The sequence below is a fragment of the Eschrichtius robustus genome, chromosome 1 (genome assembly GCF_028021215.1).
Source record: "Eschrichtius robustus isolate mEscRob2 chromosome 1, mEscRob2.pri, whole genome shotgun sequence".
Classification (NCBI taxonomy): Eukaryota; Metazoa; Chordata; class Mammalia; order Artiodactyla; family Eschrichtiidae; genus Eschrichtius; species Eschrichtius robustus.
In genome coordinates this window covers 54,522,831-54,537,874 of record NC_090824.1, presented here as the reverse complement: position 1 = coordinate 54,537,874, position 15,044 = coordinate 54,522,831, and the positions used below count along the sequence as shown (strand labels likewise).

The window sequence follows — 15,044 nt, the reverse complement described above, 5'->3', positions numbered from 1 at the left end:
AATCTGTCTTTTAAATGGTGCATTTAGATTATTAAAATAATTAATGTAATTGTTTTTCTTTCTTCCTCCTGTTTTCTATTTCCTTTTTCTGCCTTTTTTAGTATTTTAATTTATCTATTATATGTTTGAAGATATCTGTGTAGTTTTTTAGTGGCTGCTCTGGGGTTTACTATATACATACTGAACAGTCAACTTAGAATCAGTATCTTACTGCTTCAAGTAAAATCTTACCATCATATAAGCCTCTTCCTCATTTGTCTTCTGTATCACATTTATAAATACTGAAGAACTCCATCATGCAATGCAATATTTGCCTTAAACCGCTAAACATTTATAAGAACTCAAGAGAAGTCTACTGTATTTACCCAGAGTTGCCATCTGTCTTCCTATTCCTCCATTCCTGATACTGACTGCCTCTTTCCTCTCTCATCTCATCTCATTCTGCTATTGAGCCTATCCAATGAGTTTTTAATTTTGATTATCTTATTTTTCAGTTCTAAAATTTCCATTTGATCCTTATTTACATTTTCTATTTCTTACTGAGACATTATAAATTTCTGTTCAAGAATGTTTGCTTTTAGTTCCTGAAGCATTTTTATATACCTGCTTCAGAATCTTGTCAGATAATTCCAACATCTGTGTCATCCCAGCATTCGCATCTGTTGATTATTTTTTCCATAAGAGTTGAAATTGTCCTGGTTCTTTGTATGCTAAGTAATTTTGGGTTATTTCCTAGGCATTCTGAATGACAAAACTCTGGGTCTTATATATATTTTATAGAGAATATTAATATTTTGTTGTAGCAGGCAACCAACCTGGCTGTAACCTGAGCTATAAATTCCAGTCAGTCTTCTGTGGTTGCAGTTTCAGTGTCAGTTCCATTTTTAAAGCTTTGCAGTGCTATTAGGATATACTGCATGTTGGACACTGGGTGGCTGGCCTGGAAACTGCGTGGTGGTCTACCATTTAGTTCAGTTCTCAAAGTCTTGGGTATGCTGTTTAGGATCAGATCCACAAATGGGCAACTCAAGGGTGAGCCTAAAAGTTCATAAACAACTTTATAGAGTTGCTTTCCCTAGGTCCTCCCTCTCTACAATCTTTGGTTCCCTAGGGTTCCCATTTTTGATTCTCTGGCAGAAACCTGGGGTTTTAGTTACCCAGCTCTGCTGCACATTTTATACAATTGTATCTTTCTCCAGCGCCAAGCAGAGGACAGAAAGAGAAAACTGCAAAATGGTTTGCCCCACCCTTTTGAGACGTCTACTTGAACTGGAGAGGAAGGTTCCGTACTTTCAGAGTTTCAGGTATGTGTGGGCCCCAACTGATGCTGTGATGCTTGCCCCTGCTGGATTGTATGGGTACTGGGTTATAAGAGAAAGGAGAAAAGAAAAAGAAACAACTGAGAGATTTCTTCTACTGTTTCTGAGTGTTAGTAATCCCCCTTCCTGTTCAAGCCAGAACTGAAGGGCTTCTCTTTGAGCTCTCTTTGTCTTGCCTCAATGCCCCCTTCCTGGTTTTAGGTGGCCTTGAGTTTAGTTTGGGGGAATATCTAGAGGAAAAACTGGAAATTCACTTCCAGTCTGGTGGTTCTTAAAATTCTAGTCTCCCCCAATCAACCTGTTATTTATCTTCCTGAGTCAACAAAAAGCTGTTCCAAGCATTCTGTCCAGGTGTTACAGCTGCATAGAAGAAACAGAGCGGAGTATGCTTACTCATCTTACTGGGAACTGGCATTTCTGCAGTCCAGGCATTTAAAAATCTCCTTGCATCATCTGAACATACAGCAAAGGTTGACAACCTTTATTAAAGGAAATAATGGGGGATACAGCTGGAAAGGATAACTGAGGTCAACTATTACTCTCAATGCAAGGCAGAAGAAATCTTTATATAATTTGAATTTGAGCAAGAATGCAAGTGAAGGTTTTTGATGTGTCAGAACCACAACTATACATTAAGACTAATCTGGAGTTGTATAAAACAGATTACTCAGATGAAGAGAACAAAGTACAAACACAAGGCTACTTCCACAGTTCAGGCAAAAGGCATTAAAGGTCTGAAAAAAAGAGTAGTGTTAAGAAAAAGGCTGCACAGGCATATCTCATTTTATTGCCTTTATTGCTTTACTGTGTTTTTTACAAACTGAAGGTTTGTGGCAACCCTGTGTCGAGCAAGTCTATTGGTGCCATATTTCCAACAGCATTTGCTCACTTCATTGGTAATTCTCACAATATTTCAAACTTTTTCATTATTATTATATTTGTTATGTGATCTGTGATGCTACTCTTGTATTGTTTGGGGTGCCATGAACTGCGCGAATATAAGACAGTGAATTTAATTGATAAATGTTGTGTGTGTTCTGACTGCTCCACTGACCAGCCATTCCCGTCTCTCTCTCTCCTTGAGCCTCCTTATTCCCTGAGGACGCAAGAATACTGAAATTACGCCAATTAATAAGCCTACAATGGCCTCTAAATGTTCAAGTGAAAGGAAGAGTTGCAAGTCTCTCACTTTAAATCAAAAGCTAGAAACGATTAAGCTTAGTGAGGAAGGCATGTCAAGAGCTGACACAGGCTGAAAGCTAGGCCTCTTGTGCCAAACAGTTAGCAAAGTTGTGAATGCAAAGGAAAAAGTGCTCGAAGGAAATTAAAAGTGCTACTCTAGTGAACACACAACTGATAACAAATAGCCTTATTGCTGATATGGAGAAAGTTTAGCGATCTGGATAGAAGATCAAACCAGTCACAAGATTCTTTTAAGCCAAAGTCTAATCTAGAGCAAGGTCCTAACTTTCTTTAATTCTATGAAGGGTGAGAGAGGTGAGGAAGCTGCAGATGAAAAGTTTGAAGCTAGCAGAGGTTGGCTCATGAGGTTCAATGAAAGAAGTGTCTCCATAACATAAAAGGACAAAGCAGCAAATGCTAATGTAGAAGCTGCAGCAAGTTATCCAGAAGCTCTAGCTAAGATCATCAATGAAGGTGGCTACACTACACAACAGATTTTCAATGCAGACAAAACAGTCTTCTATTGGAAGAAGATGCCATCTATGACTTTTATAGCTAAGGAGGAAAAGTCAATGGCTGGCTTCAAAGGACAGGCTGACTCTCTTGATACAGGCTCATGTAGCAGGGGACTTGAAGTTGAAGCCAATATTTATTTACCATTCTGAAAATTCTAGGGTCCTTAAGTAGATTATGCTAAATCTTCTCTACCTGTGCTCTATAAATGGAACAACAAAGCCTGGAGGTCAGCACATCTATTTACAACAAGGTTTACTGAATTATTTTAAGCCCACTGTGGAGAACTACTGTTCAGAAAAAAAGATTCCTTTCAAGATATTACTGCTCATTTACAGTGTACCTGGTCACCCAAGGGCTCTGATGGAGATGTAAAAGATTTATGTTGTTTTCAGCCTGCTAACATAACATCCATTCTGCAGCTTATGAATCAAGGAGCAATTTTGATTTTCAAGTCTTATTATTTAAGAAATATATTTCCTAAGGCTAGAGCTGCCATAGATAGTGATTCCTCTGATGGATCAGAGCAAAGTAAATTGAAAACCTTCTGGAAAGGATTCACCATTAAGATGCCATTAAGAATATTCGTGATTCATGGGAAGAGGTCTATTAAAATATCAACATTCACAGGAGTTTGGAAGAATTTGATTCCAACCCTCATGAATGACTTGGAGGAGTTAAAGACTTCAGTGGAGGAAGTCACTGCAGATGTAGTGGAAACAGCAAGAGAACTACAATTAGAAGTGGAGCCTAAAGAGGTGGCTGAATTGCTACAATCTCATGATAAAACTTGAACTTATGAGGAACTGCTTCTTATGGATGAGCAAAGAAAGTGATTTCATGAGATGAAATCTACTCCTGGTGAAGATGCTGTGAAGACTATTGAAATGACAACAAAGGATTTAGAATATTACATAAACTTAGTTGATAAAGCAGCAGCAGGGTTTGAGAGGATTGACTCCAATTTTGAAAGAAGTTCTACTGTGGGTAAAATGCTATCAATATCAAGGCAAGACCCTCCAACAGCAAAAGGATTACAACTTGCTGAAGGGCTCAAATGATTAGCATTTTTAAGCAATAAATTATTTTTTTAACTAAGGTGTATACACTGGTTTTTTTGACATAATGCTATTGCACAATTAAGAGACTACAGTATAGTATAAACATAATTTTCATATGCACCAGGAAACCAAAAAATTAATGTGACTTTCGTTGTTGAGATATTCGCCTTATTTCAGTAGTCCAGAATTGAACCCACAATATTGCCTAAGTATAGCTGGTAGTTTCTTAATTTTTAAAAAATTAGATTTAAAAAATTAGATTAAAAATCAATAATAATAAAGAGTTTAAACCTAGTTGACTAGAAGAATTACATATTCAGAAACAGGAATGTCAGGCAAAGTGGACAGGCAGGGGAAAATAAGTTTGGTTTTTGACATATTAAGTTAGCTGTAGGTGAGATTTATGTAGAGATGTCCAGCAGGCAAAGGGAAATACAAACCTAAGTACAAGAATTCAGGACCAGAGGAACAGATTTGGGAGTCCCTGTGCAAAAAGGAAAAGTAGAACTTTGGAATGAAAAGATCACTGAGGAATACACTATTGCTAGAAAGCAAGCAGCCAAAACCAATAAGTCTGAAGAATAAGAAAACCTTCTCTGCCTGAAAATAAGATAGAGAAGGAAAATTTAGGAAATCGAGAAAGGAAGAGTACAGTGGCACAAAGATGCCTTAGGAAGAGAAGGTAGATTTGAAAATGAATTCCAAATGTTATAAAGCTGGGGGTACACAAGAGAATGGAACACTGAACGTGGCATGTTTCTTTGTTATCCTTCCCTCTTTTATCAATCATATCTTCCTTTCTTTCTACTAGATCATTTCCAAGAACATACCATTATACCCTGGCATGAGTCACCTTACAAACAAGCAAGCAAGCAACTAAACATACATGTTCCCTTATCTTCACAGTCTTCTATGACTATGCATTCTTCTGTTCCCTATCATTGCCAAATTTCTTGTGTTGTCCATCTAGGCTGTCTTTACTGTCTCATTCACTCTTCATCTCTCAACTATGATCTGGCTTCCAATACTAACTACCACACTACTGAAACTGCTTTTCAAGTCTATGTAGCTAAATCCAATTCTCATCATACCTGATTTATCAAGCAGCACTAATTAAGAAACCTTGGACAAATCACTGAATTTTTGAGACTAATTTCTCTTCTATAAATGAGGGGGAAAAGACTGTATTAAATAATCTACAAATTTGGATTCAAATTTAAGGTTTTATAATAGTAAATTTACTTATAAAATATTCCTTAAAATGTGAAGCTAAGTGAGAGAGCTGCATTTGTCTGTGTTCAAATGGTTTACCCCCTGCTTTACTGAGGTATAATTGACCAAAAAAACTGTATATATTTAAAGTGTACATGTGATCATTTGACATACATATACATTGTGAAACGATTACCACAATCAAATTAATGAACACATCTGTCCCCTCACAGTTACCCTTTTTTAGGAGGGAGGGGGAGGGGACTGTCTTGAAATATTAAATGGGAATGAAAAGAAAACAGGGTCACTTTCACTTTCCTCACATGTAGGCTATAGATGGCCACAAAGAACCTAGTTAGAAGTTATCTGTACTCTCCCTCTACTCTTTATATAAATTTTAATTTCTCTCCATGTGTTTCTGGATGACATCTTCCATATTAACAAATAGAAGTCATTAAATCAGCCCGTTATTGAAGTTTTTATGTTGTAAACTGTTTTGTGGCCACTCTAGATATTTCAGAGTCAAATCTAACTACTTACCAATGAAGTTTCTGTAATTCTTTCTTATTCCATTCCTCATCCTGAATTAAACCAGGTAAATATGCTAAGGAAGACCTGTTCGTCTTGCCAGATCCCATTGTCTCAATAACTGGAAGCTCATTGCTAATATCAGATTTCTGAAGATTTTCTTTAGCAGAACATCTAGCTTTCTTCTGTTTCATATGAAGTTCATTTTCACTCTCCTCAGTTTCAGATTCAGACATCACTGGGATTGTCCTTGTTTTTCTTGTGCTTTTTCTCAAGTGAACCACTATTTCTTCGGTATTTCTTGCTCTGGTTTTCTTAACCCCAGCTTTCCTTCTAAATTCCTTTCCTTTTTCACTCTCTTCATTAGACAAATCTGATGAGGACTGATGCTTGTAAAATGACACAGTTATTTGATTTTCAGTTTTCTTCAATTTTGATAACCTTGTATTTTTCTTAAAGTCAGAGGTGACTGTTTGTTCCTTTTTAGGACTAGGTATTTTTATTTTCTGGTTGACAGTGAGTAAATCACATTCACTACAATCTTCCTTGTTTTTACTTTTATGACCCACACTATACTCAAATGTACTTTCTAAAGTCTTTGTGGGCTTGCTGATTGGACTTGTAGGTTCACTTAAGTTTGATTTACTTTCTTTTTGATGCTTTCGCACTGCAAAATCTGTTACTGCTTTAATGGTGCCAAAGGATAGATTATAATTCATGCACTTTTGCTCTATAATTTTTTTAGATTTGAGTGGTGTTACTAAAATATAAGGTTTCTTCTGATTAACAGCCATATATTTTCTTTCTTCGTCTGAGAAAAACTGTTCCCTTGATGTTAGAATATCAACGGATACTTTGGATTCTTCAGTTCTCTCTTTAATTTCATAAGACAAAACCAAAGATCAAAATTTCAAATTAGCTACAAACAGAACATAGAAAAAATATTTTCACAAATAAAATATACTGTTTCTTTCCCCACAAACTCCATTTTAAACACTACTGCCAAATTAATCTTCCTGAAGCACTGGTCTGTTCAGATCACTGCCCCTTCAATTGTAAACATATACTAATTTTTATACCAATCTGTCCGTGACATCTCACAGTCTACTTAGTGTACACAGTTCCTCTGCTTGGTCTTCAATATAGTTCTAATCACTCACTGTACCCAAATCTGAATGATATTCTATGTCTGTTAATCCACTGCTTCTCAACTTTCATTAATGTCATTCACTCTACTTGGAAAGTTTCCTTCACTTACCACCTGCTTCAATAAACTGTTCCATAACCTGCTTTATTTCTGTTTTCTAACCCACCTATCCACAAATTTTGTCTTGATTCCCTCAACTGAATGCAAGCTCTCCTTCAAATTTCCAGAATACTTTCAAATAATATCATGTTTGACAATGTGCCCTGCATTATAATTAACATACTTATCTTTCAACTGAAAAAAATTCTTAATGGTAAGAATTTCGTCTTCATTTTTGATTTTTTTTTTTTTTTTTTTTTGCTGGAGTTAGTACAGTCTTTCACATATATAGCAGATGCTAAATATTTGTTAAATTTGGAAGTAAAATATTAAGAAGACATAAGGAAAACCACTAGGGTTGCTAAAACCTTACTAGGTATGTAATATATGGAACAGAAGCTATCCTAGTTAAGGAGAGTTAGGAAAACATGGAACTCCATCTGCATGGCCCCATACGCATCCCCAGCGGTGGTCACAGAGATACATTTTTGCTGAATCCCCCAAAACTCCATGAAGCATCATGGGCTAACAACCAAAGCAGAACTTGGGAATCTTTATTATACTGTGTCACTGGTTAAAGAAAGCAAATTAAAATGAGAGAAACTCTCCAATTTGAAACTTAGGAAACCAGAAGCCAAACTAATTTAATTTCTAACTTTAAATTATACAATTATAAATATATACAAATCGTAAACCATCACACCAATCATCATAGTGAAGTACTCCAACAACCTACACATATTATGTGCCATTTTACAAGATGAATGACAAAATGAAAGACTGATGGGTACTACTGAATGCTGGGGAATAAAGAAGCCTCTAAATTATAGTTCATGGAGAAGTGGCACTAGACAAAAGTTATCAAGAAAGTTTCTGCATGATTTCTCAATGGAATCATGTATCTTCATATTATGAAGGAAGAGTTTTCTTCTAATTCCTCATATAAACATGATTCAAATGTTCAATTAGAAATGTGAAAATTTTGAACTTTCTAATTTTGAACAAAACCTTTTTATTCGAATATTTTTATTTATTTTATTAAATAATTTGAATAAAGATTCAGACCATTCTGGATACTTCAACCTAAGCTGTATGAAGCTAGTAGTGTTAGTATTGTTTCCTCTCTACTTCTTTAAACACTTATAAATGTTCCTCACTTTCATTTCTTTTCACCTAGAATAAGATAGAAAAAAATGCTATTAAGCTGATGGATTTAACTCAATATGAAATTTTAAACTTGCTAATGTGTAGAGAAAAGGTTCTTTAAATTCTGGTAGGCAGGATTTCAATGAAATTACTCTGAAAATCCACACTTACAAAAAACCAAATTATGGTATTAAGTTCATAGAAGTCTGTACTTGAAGATGCACAATGGATGGTCCTCCTTGCTCTTGAGATTATTACAGTATGGTGAGGAAGGCTGATATTATAATCATTTACAATATACTGTTAAGTATAATAACAGAGATAAATAAAGTACTTTAAGAGCAATACTATAATATATAGATTATAGCATTAAATATACGAAACAAAACTTTACGTAAATCATTAAAATACACACACACAATTATATCATCTTAAATTATCATTGGTTGGCACTTTTGCATAACCTCAGTTGTTTAATGTTAGATGTGTTTTTTTTTATATTTCAGTGGTTTTCCCATGGAAAGTGTAATGATAATGATAATAATACAAACAATAACAGCATCAAATACCACCACTCAAAATAATGTATGTGACAAGAAGACACTCACTGTCTTAATAGTTTCATAAAACAATGATCTAATGAATCACACTGGAAAAATGATACATCCAAAACAGAATACAGTAATATCTTCCCCTAAACTGAGCTTCTCAAGGAGAAGCATCTCGTTTTATTCATCTCTAAGTTCCTAACAGCTAACATAGATCAAGGTTCATGGAAGATGCTTTAAAAATGTTTGTTGAATGATTTTCCTATGGACACAGCTGGCATGTAAATTACCAAACTTTAGTCTTTTACATTTGTATTCTCAAATACTTTACCAATAATATTCACAATTTGACTCAAATTCCTGAAAAACAGCACTATAAGTGAAAGGAAGGAGTGGGGGTAGGGAGATGATAAGACCTAAGACTAAAGAAGACGAATAAATAATTCAAAGTTAGATATACTTTTAGGGATCTTTTAAATTTCGGAGTAAAAAAGTATATAGCAGGTGCTGTAGCCCCAGGACTCCAGAATACTGAAGAGGTCTAGCAATGACAACAAGCAGTATGCCTAATTTGCGAGAAACAGGATGACTTTTGATAAAATGAAGGATTGAGAAGGAACTGGAGCAACAGTTAAGGAATGAATTTTTGCCAGCTGTATGCAAGCAGTCATCCACATATTTATTCCTTTCCCTGTACTACAAAGGATGAGCATAGTTTCAATGGGGGTGGGGGACAGGGAAATAGGGTATGGTGGGGTGGGGAGTGACATACAGGTATATTTATATCCAGTATGGTGCTATGTTTTTGGCAGAAGCAGTCCTGAACTCTTGAAGTTCTGTAAAACTCTTCATTGTAAGATCAAGGTAGAATTGGCATAAATTTATACAAGAGTCTAGGAATTTTACTCATTATATTATCTAGAAAGGACTGTAAATATTTTTTTTCAGCTTGGGGTCAGGTGGATGTGAGGCAGATTATAGTTTTGGTAGAGTTGACACAGAACAGTTCTGCCAGCTACCTTCATAGCAACGGTCATTCAAAAAACATGCCATTACCTCCATGAAAGCAAACTGGTTTTGTCTATTAACAGGAATAATATTTAGTACAAAAATATAGGTATCTGTAATATAGGTCTGAGGTAAGCTGGCAGCCTAAATACCTTGCGTCTAGAAAACTGAAAGAACAATCATTTTTCATTGTTATGTTGATCAGTGTTCTTGGTATTCTGATTAATTAAAAGGTATAATTTAATGAAGTAAGCTGAATGCTGACTACAGGCAGTCTACATTGCAGTTTCTCCTCTTAAGCAGTGAAAAAAACCCAGGAATTTTAGGGCAGTATAAGTCAAGAACTCAGTACTAAATTTAAACAATTAAACAGTGTGGAGCTCAGGTAAAAATTTACCACTATACCAACAGAGAAGAAAAGAGCAAACATACCCAAATGATCGCAATCAAGGTCATAAGTGGCAGTGGCTCTTTGGAGGACATCTGTTTTTTTTTCCCCTGCATCATTTTTCATTGATTTTCGAATGTCAGGAACAACTCTTTCAGTTTTCTGTTTTTGTCTGGCCTTTCCTTCTTTCTTTTCACAAGACCTAGAAAACAAGTATAGTATTTTTCCTCTAATATTGGTTCTCAAAAAACAAAAGCAAAAAACTAAACCCATAAATAAATAAATGAAACTCCCTCAGATAAAGCTTTTTTCCCCAGCAGATTACCTTTAATCTTGCATTATTTAAGCTTTCATGGCTTCTACCCTTTTCCTCCCACAAACAACTTAAGTATAACATCTTAATGACCTCTTAAGTTCTTCTTATCTATGTTCTTGCATTTCCCACTTAAGCTGATATTGTAAGAAAATTACAGGACAAATTCTGCCAGTTGTCTCTTCTTGTAAAGTTTATTGAAACACAGCCACATTCATTCTTTTCAGTACTATCTATGTTGCTTTTCCACTACAAAGGCAGAGTCGAGTAGTTGTGATAGAGGCAGCATACCCAAGAAAATACTATCTGCCCCTTTACAGAAAAAAACTGCCAGCCCGTTATACCTTATTACATTGTGACATGATTAGTCAACTTACACAACCTATCCCCTATGAGTTTTTAAGGGCAAGAATTAATCAAATTCAGACTTCCCTGGTGGTCCAATGGTTAAGAATCCACCTGCCAAGGCAAGGGACACAGGTTCGATCCCTGGTCTGGGAAGTTCCCACATGCTGCGGAGCAACTAAGTCCATGCACCACAACTACTGAGCCCGCAAGCTGCAACTACTGAGCCTGCGGGCCACAACTACTGAAGCCCATACACTCTAGGGCCCGCATGCCGCAACTACTGAGCCCGCGTGCTGCAACTCCTGAAGCCCACGTGCCTAGAGCCTGTGCTCCGCAACTAGAGAAGCCACCACAATGAGAAGCCCGTGCACCTCAACGAAGAGTAGCCCCCGCTCCCTGCAACTAGAGAAAGCCCGCGCGCAGCAACGAAGACCCAGCGCAGCCAAAAATAAAAGAAAAAGAGTACAAAGAAAAAAAAATAATAAACCAAGTTTTAAAAAAAAAAAATTAATCAAATTCTTCTTTGTTTTCCCAAGGCTGATACAGTGTCTGCTAAGCAAATGACACTTAGTAACTACTGAGAGAATGAATGAATTAAAAAAGGACCAGACTTCCCTGGAGGTCCAGCGGTTATGGCTCCATGCTCCAATGCAGGGTACATGGGTTCAATCCCTGGTCAGGGAACTAAAATCCCACACGCCATGTGGCGCGGCCAAATAAAATAAAATTCTTAAAAAAAAAAAAGGTCAAGAACTTCAGACTCATGTTTAACAGCTACATGCCTCTTAAAGGGTAAATGATTGTGGATGACTCCTTGAAATACATCAAAGGTTTTATTTTCCTTTTAGATTTATTCCATATGACAGAAGTTCTAGTAAAGTGTTACTGCCTTCTGAAAGTCTAAGATCAAAGACAGCTTCAAAACTGGCATTTCCAAAAATACAAATTAAAACCACTTTACATTGGTTACATGTGTATATACATTTGTAAAAGCTCATCAAATTTTATTCCTAAAATAGATAGTTTATCAAATGTAAATTATACATCAATAAAGTTGTTTTTTAAAAAGTTAAAAGGTACTTTACCTTAACTGTTCTAAAAAATTATCAATGTACTCTTTCCATTTTTCTGGAAATCCAAACATAAATTTCCTTATGAGATAATTTGGGTAACCTATTTAATGATAAACAAACAAAAATTACCTGAAAGTCTAGATTTTAAAGTGATGTCATTAATTCATTAAATAATTTAAAAATATATACTTATTGCTTACTATGTGCCAGGCACTGTCATAGATACTGAGGATTCAGCAGTTGACAAAACAAATAAAAATCCCTGCCTTCATGAAAACTGGCTTCTAAACAGAAAGCAAACCAATAAGTAAAACATCTCGTTTGTTAGGTGGCCATCGATGCTATGGAGAAAATTATGCAGTTAAGGGGAATAGGGATAGCAGTGTGTTCATTCTAGGGGAGAAGAAAGGGGGCAGGCAGCTTTTCAAAAAAGGACAGAGACATTCTCACAGAAATAGCATCATTTGAGTAAAGCCCTGAAGGACATGAAGGAGTGAGCAATGTGGCAATATAGGGTTAAAGCAGTGGAAGCAGAGGGAACAAAGTGAAAGGGTATGAGGCAAGAATGTGCCTGGCTTGTTTGTAGAACGACAAAGAAATCAGTGTAGTTGAAGTGGAGTGAGGAGAGTCTACTCAGATAGGTAACAGAGGTAGTTGGGGGAGATTATAAAGCCTTGGGGTCATTTTATAAACCGAGTGTTTTACTTTGGGTGAGATGGGAAGCTATAGAAAAATTCTGAGTGGAGGAGTCACAGAATTTGACTTACTTTAACAGGACTGAATTAGCTGCTATTTTGAGAACAATCTGTGGAAGTACATAGGGAGAAACAATGACACCAGTTAGGAGGTTACAGCAATGATTCAGACAAAAGATGAGGAAAGTCCAGATCACAGCAGTGCAGCAGAGGCCTGGGTTCTGGATACATCATGGAGATAATGCCAGTAGGATGTACTGACGTACTAGATGTGAGGGTGAGAGAAACTGAGGATTTAAGTGTGTCTCCTAGGAGTCTGGCTAGCCACTGGAACCATGGAAAGAGGGGAAGACTGTAGCCTATAGAGTAAGGGAGAAGACCAGGTTTTAGACATATTAACTCTGAGACACCTGTAGACATCCTAGTGGAGATGTCAAATAAGCAGACAGAAAATGAGTTGAGTGGCTCAGGGAATATTCTTTGTTACAGATAAAATTTGGCATTTGTCAAAATCTGAATGAAATTTAAGCCTAAAAGAAATCAGCACAGCACTGAGTATAGAAAGAGCCGTAGTCTATCCCATCATTTAGAGGCAAAGAAGAAAGAGAAAAATAAGCAAAGAAACTAAGATGGAACAGGGAATGAGGCAGCATGAAAATATGGTATTCCAGAAGCCAAGTAAAGAAAGTGTTTCAAGAAGGTAGGTGTGATTAACTGTGTCAAGTGTACACTGGATTTAGCAATGTGGGGGCCACCAGTGACTTTGATAAGGGCTGTTTCGGTGAAGAACTGAGGAATAATGCGTGATTAAAGAGAATTCAAGAAAAAATGAGAAAGAATTCAAGAGGAATTAGATCTAAGTATAACAAATCGTCTGAGCTGTTTTGCTGTAAATGAGAGCAACAGTGGCTGAAAGAAGTGTGGTTAAATGAGGGCCCCCCTCCCAGTTTTATTGAGAAATAATTGACATACGTTACAGTATAAACTTAAGGTGTACGGTATGATGGTTTGATTTACATATATTGTCAAATGATTACCACAATAGGTTTAGTTAACATCTAGCATCTCATATAGGTACAATAAAAAGAAAAAAGCAATTTTAAAATTTATAAATGTTATAAGAGATGAAGATTTAGCATCTGTACCTCTCCTTCCTCACCCTCTCCCCACATTTTTTACAATAATTTTAATTATATCAAAGATTGTTTGCATCACTATAACAATGTGAATATTGTTCACTGCAGAACCTATTAGAATACTGTGATTACATGTACTTTCCCCATGCTGTACATTTCATCACTGTGACTCATTTTGTAACTGGAAGTTTGTATCTTTCAACCTCCCTTACCTATTTCACTCATTCCCTGACCTCCCTCCCTTCTGGTAAGCATCTGTTCTCTTTATCTATGAGTCTGTTTCTGTTTCGCTTTGTTCATTTGTTTTATTTTTTAGATTACACATACAAGTGAAATCATATGTTATTTGTCTTTCTCTGATTTATTTCACTTAAAATTTAATACCTTCTAGGTCCAGCCATGTTGTCACAATAGCAAGATTTCATTCTTTATGGCTGAACAATATTCTTTTGTGTGTGTGTATATATATACATATATACATATACATATATATATATATATACACCACATCTTTTTTTTTTAATAAACTTATTTATTTATTTATTTTTGGCTGCATTGGGTCTTCATTGCTGCACATGGGCTTTCTCTAGTTGCGGCGAGCAGGGGCTACTCTTTGTTGTGGCAGGTGGGCTTTTCATTGCGGTGGCTTCTCTTGTTGCAGAGCACGGGCTCTAGGCACGTGGGCTTCAGTAATTGTGGCATGTGGGCTCAGCAGTTGTGGCTCACAGGCTCTAGGGCATAGGCTCAGTAGTCGTGGTGCACAGGCTTAGTCGCTCCGCAGCATGTGGGATCTTCCCGGACCAGGGCTCGAACCTGTGTCACCTGCACTGGCAGGCGGATTCTTAGCCACTGCGCCACCAGGGAAGTCCCACCACATCTTCTTTATCCACTCATCCATCTATGGACACTTAAGCTGTTCCTGTATCTTGGCTATTGTAAATAATGCTGCAATGAACATAGGGGTGCATTTGTCTTTTCAACTAGCTCTTTTGTTTTCTTTTGAAAAATACCCGGAACTGGATTGCTGGATCATATGGTAGTTCTACTTTTTAATTTTTTGAGGAACTCCCATACTGTTTTTCCTAGTGGCTGTAAGCAATTTACTTTCCCACCAACACTGCATAAGGGTTCCCTTTTCTCCACATCCTCATCAACGCATGTTATTTCTTTTCTTTTGGATAATAGCCATTCTCACAGGCATGAGGTGATATCACATTATGGTTTTGATTAGCATTTCCCTGATGATTAGTGATGTTAAGCATCTTTTCATATCTGTTGGCCGTCTGTATGTCTTTTTTGGGAAAATATTTATTCTCTGCCCATTTTTT

The 15,044-nt window shown here is 36.4% G+C and overlaps 1 protein-coding gene across 2 annotated transcripts in view; it reads right to left on the bottom strand.

Annotated features, from left to right (window-relative positions):
* Positions 1-15,044, bottom strand: part of MIS18BP1 (MIS18 binding protein 1) — a 64,089-nt gene that overhangs the window by 27,222 nt on the left and 21,823 nt on the right. For both annotated transcript variants that reach the window (XM_068545725.1, XM_068545731.1), the window contains exons 7-9: positions 11,898-11,985; positions 10,196-10,353; positions 5,828-6,689 (exon numbers count right to left, since the gene is read on the bottom strand). In XM_068545725.1, coding sequence (XP_068401826.1) covers positions 5,828-6,689; positions 10,196-10,353; positions 11,898-11,985 — 1,108 coding nt within the window. The remainder of the gene's footprint in view (positions 1-5,827; positions 6,690-10,195; positions 10,354-11,897; positions 11,986-15,044) is intronic.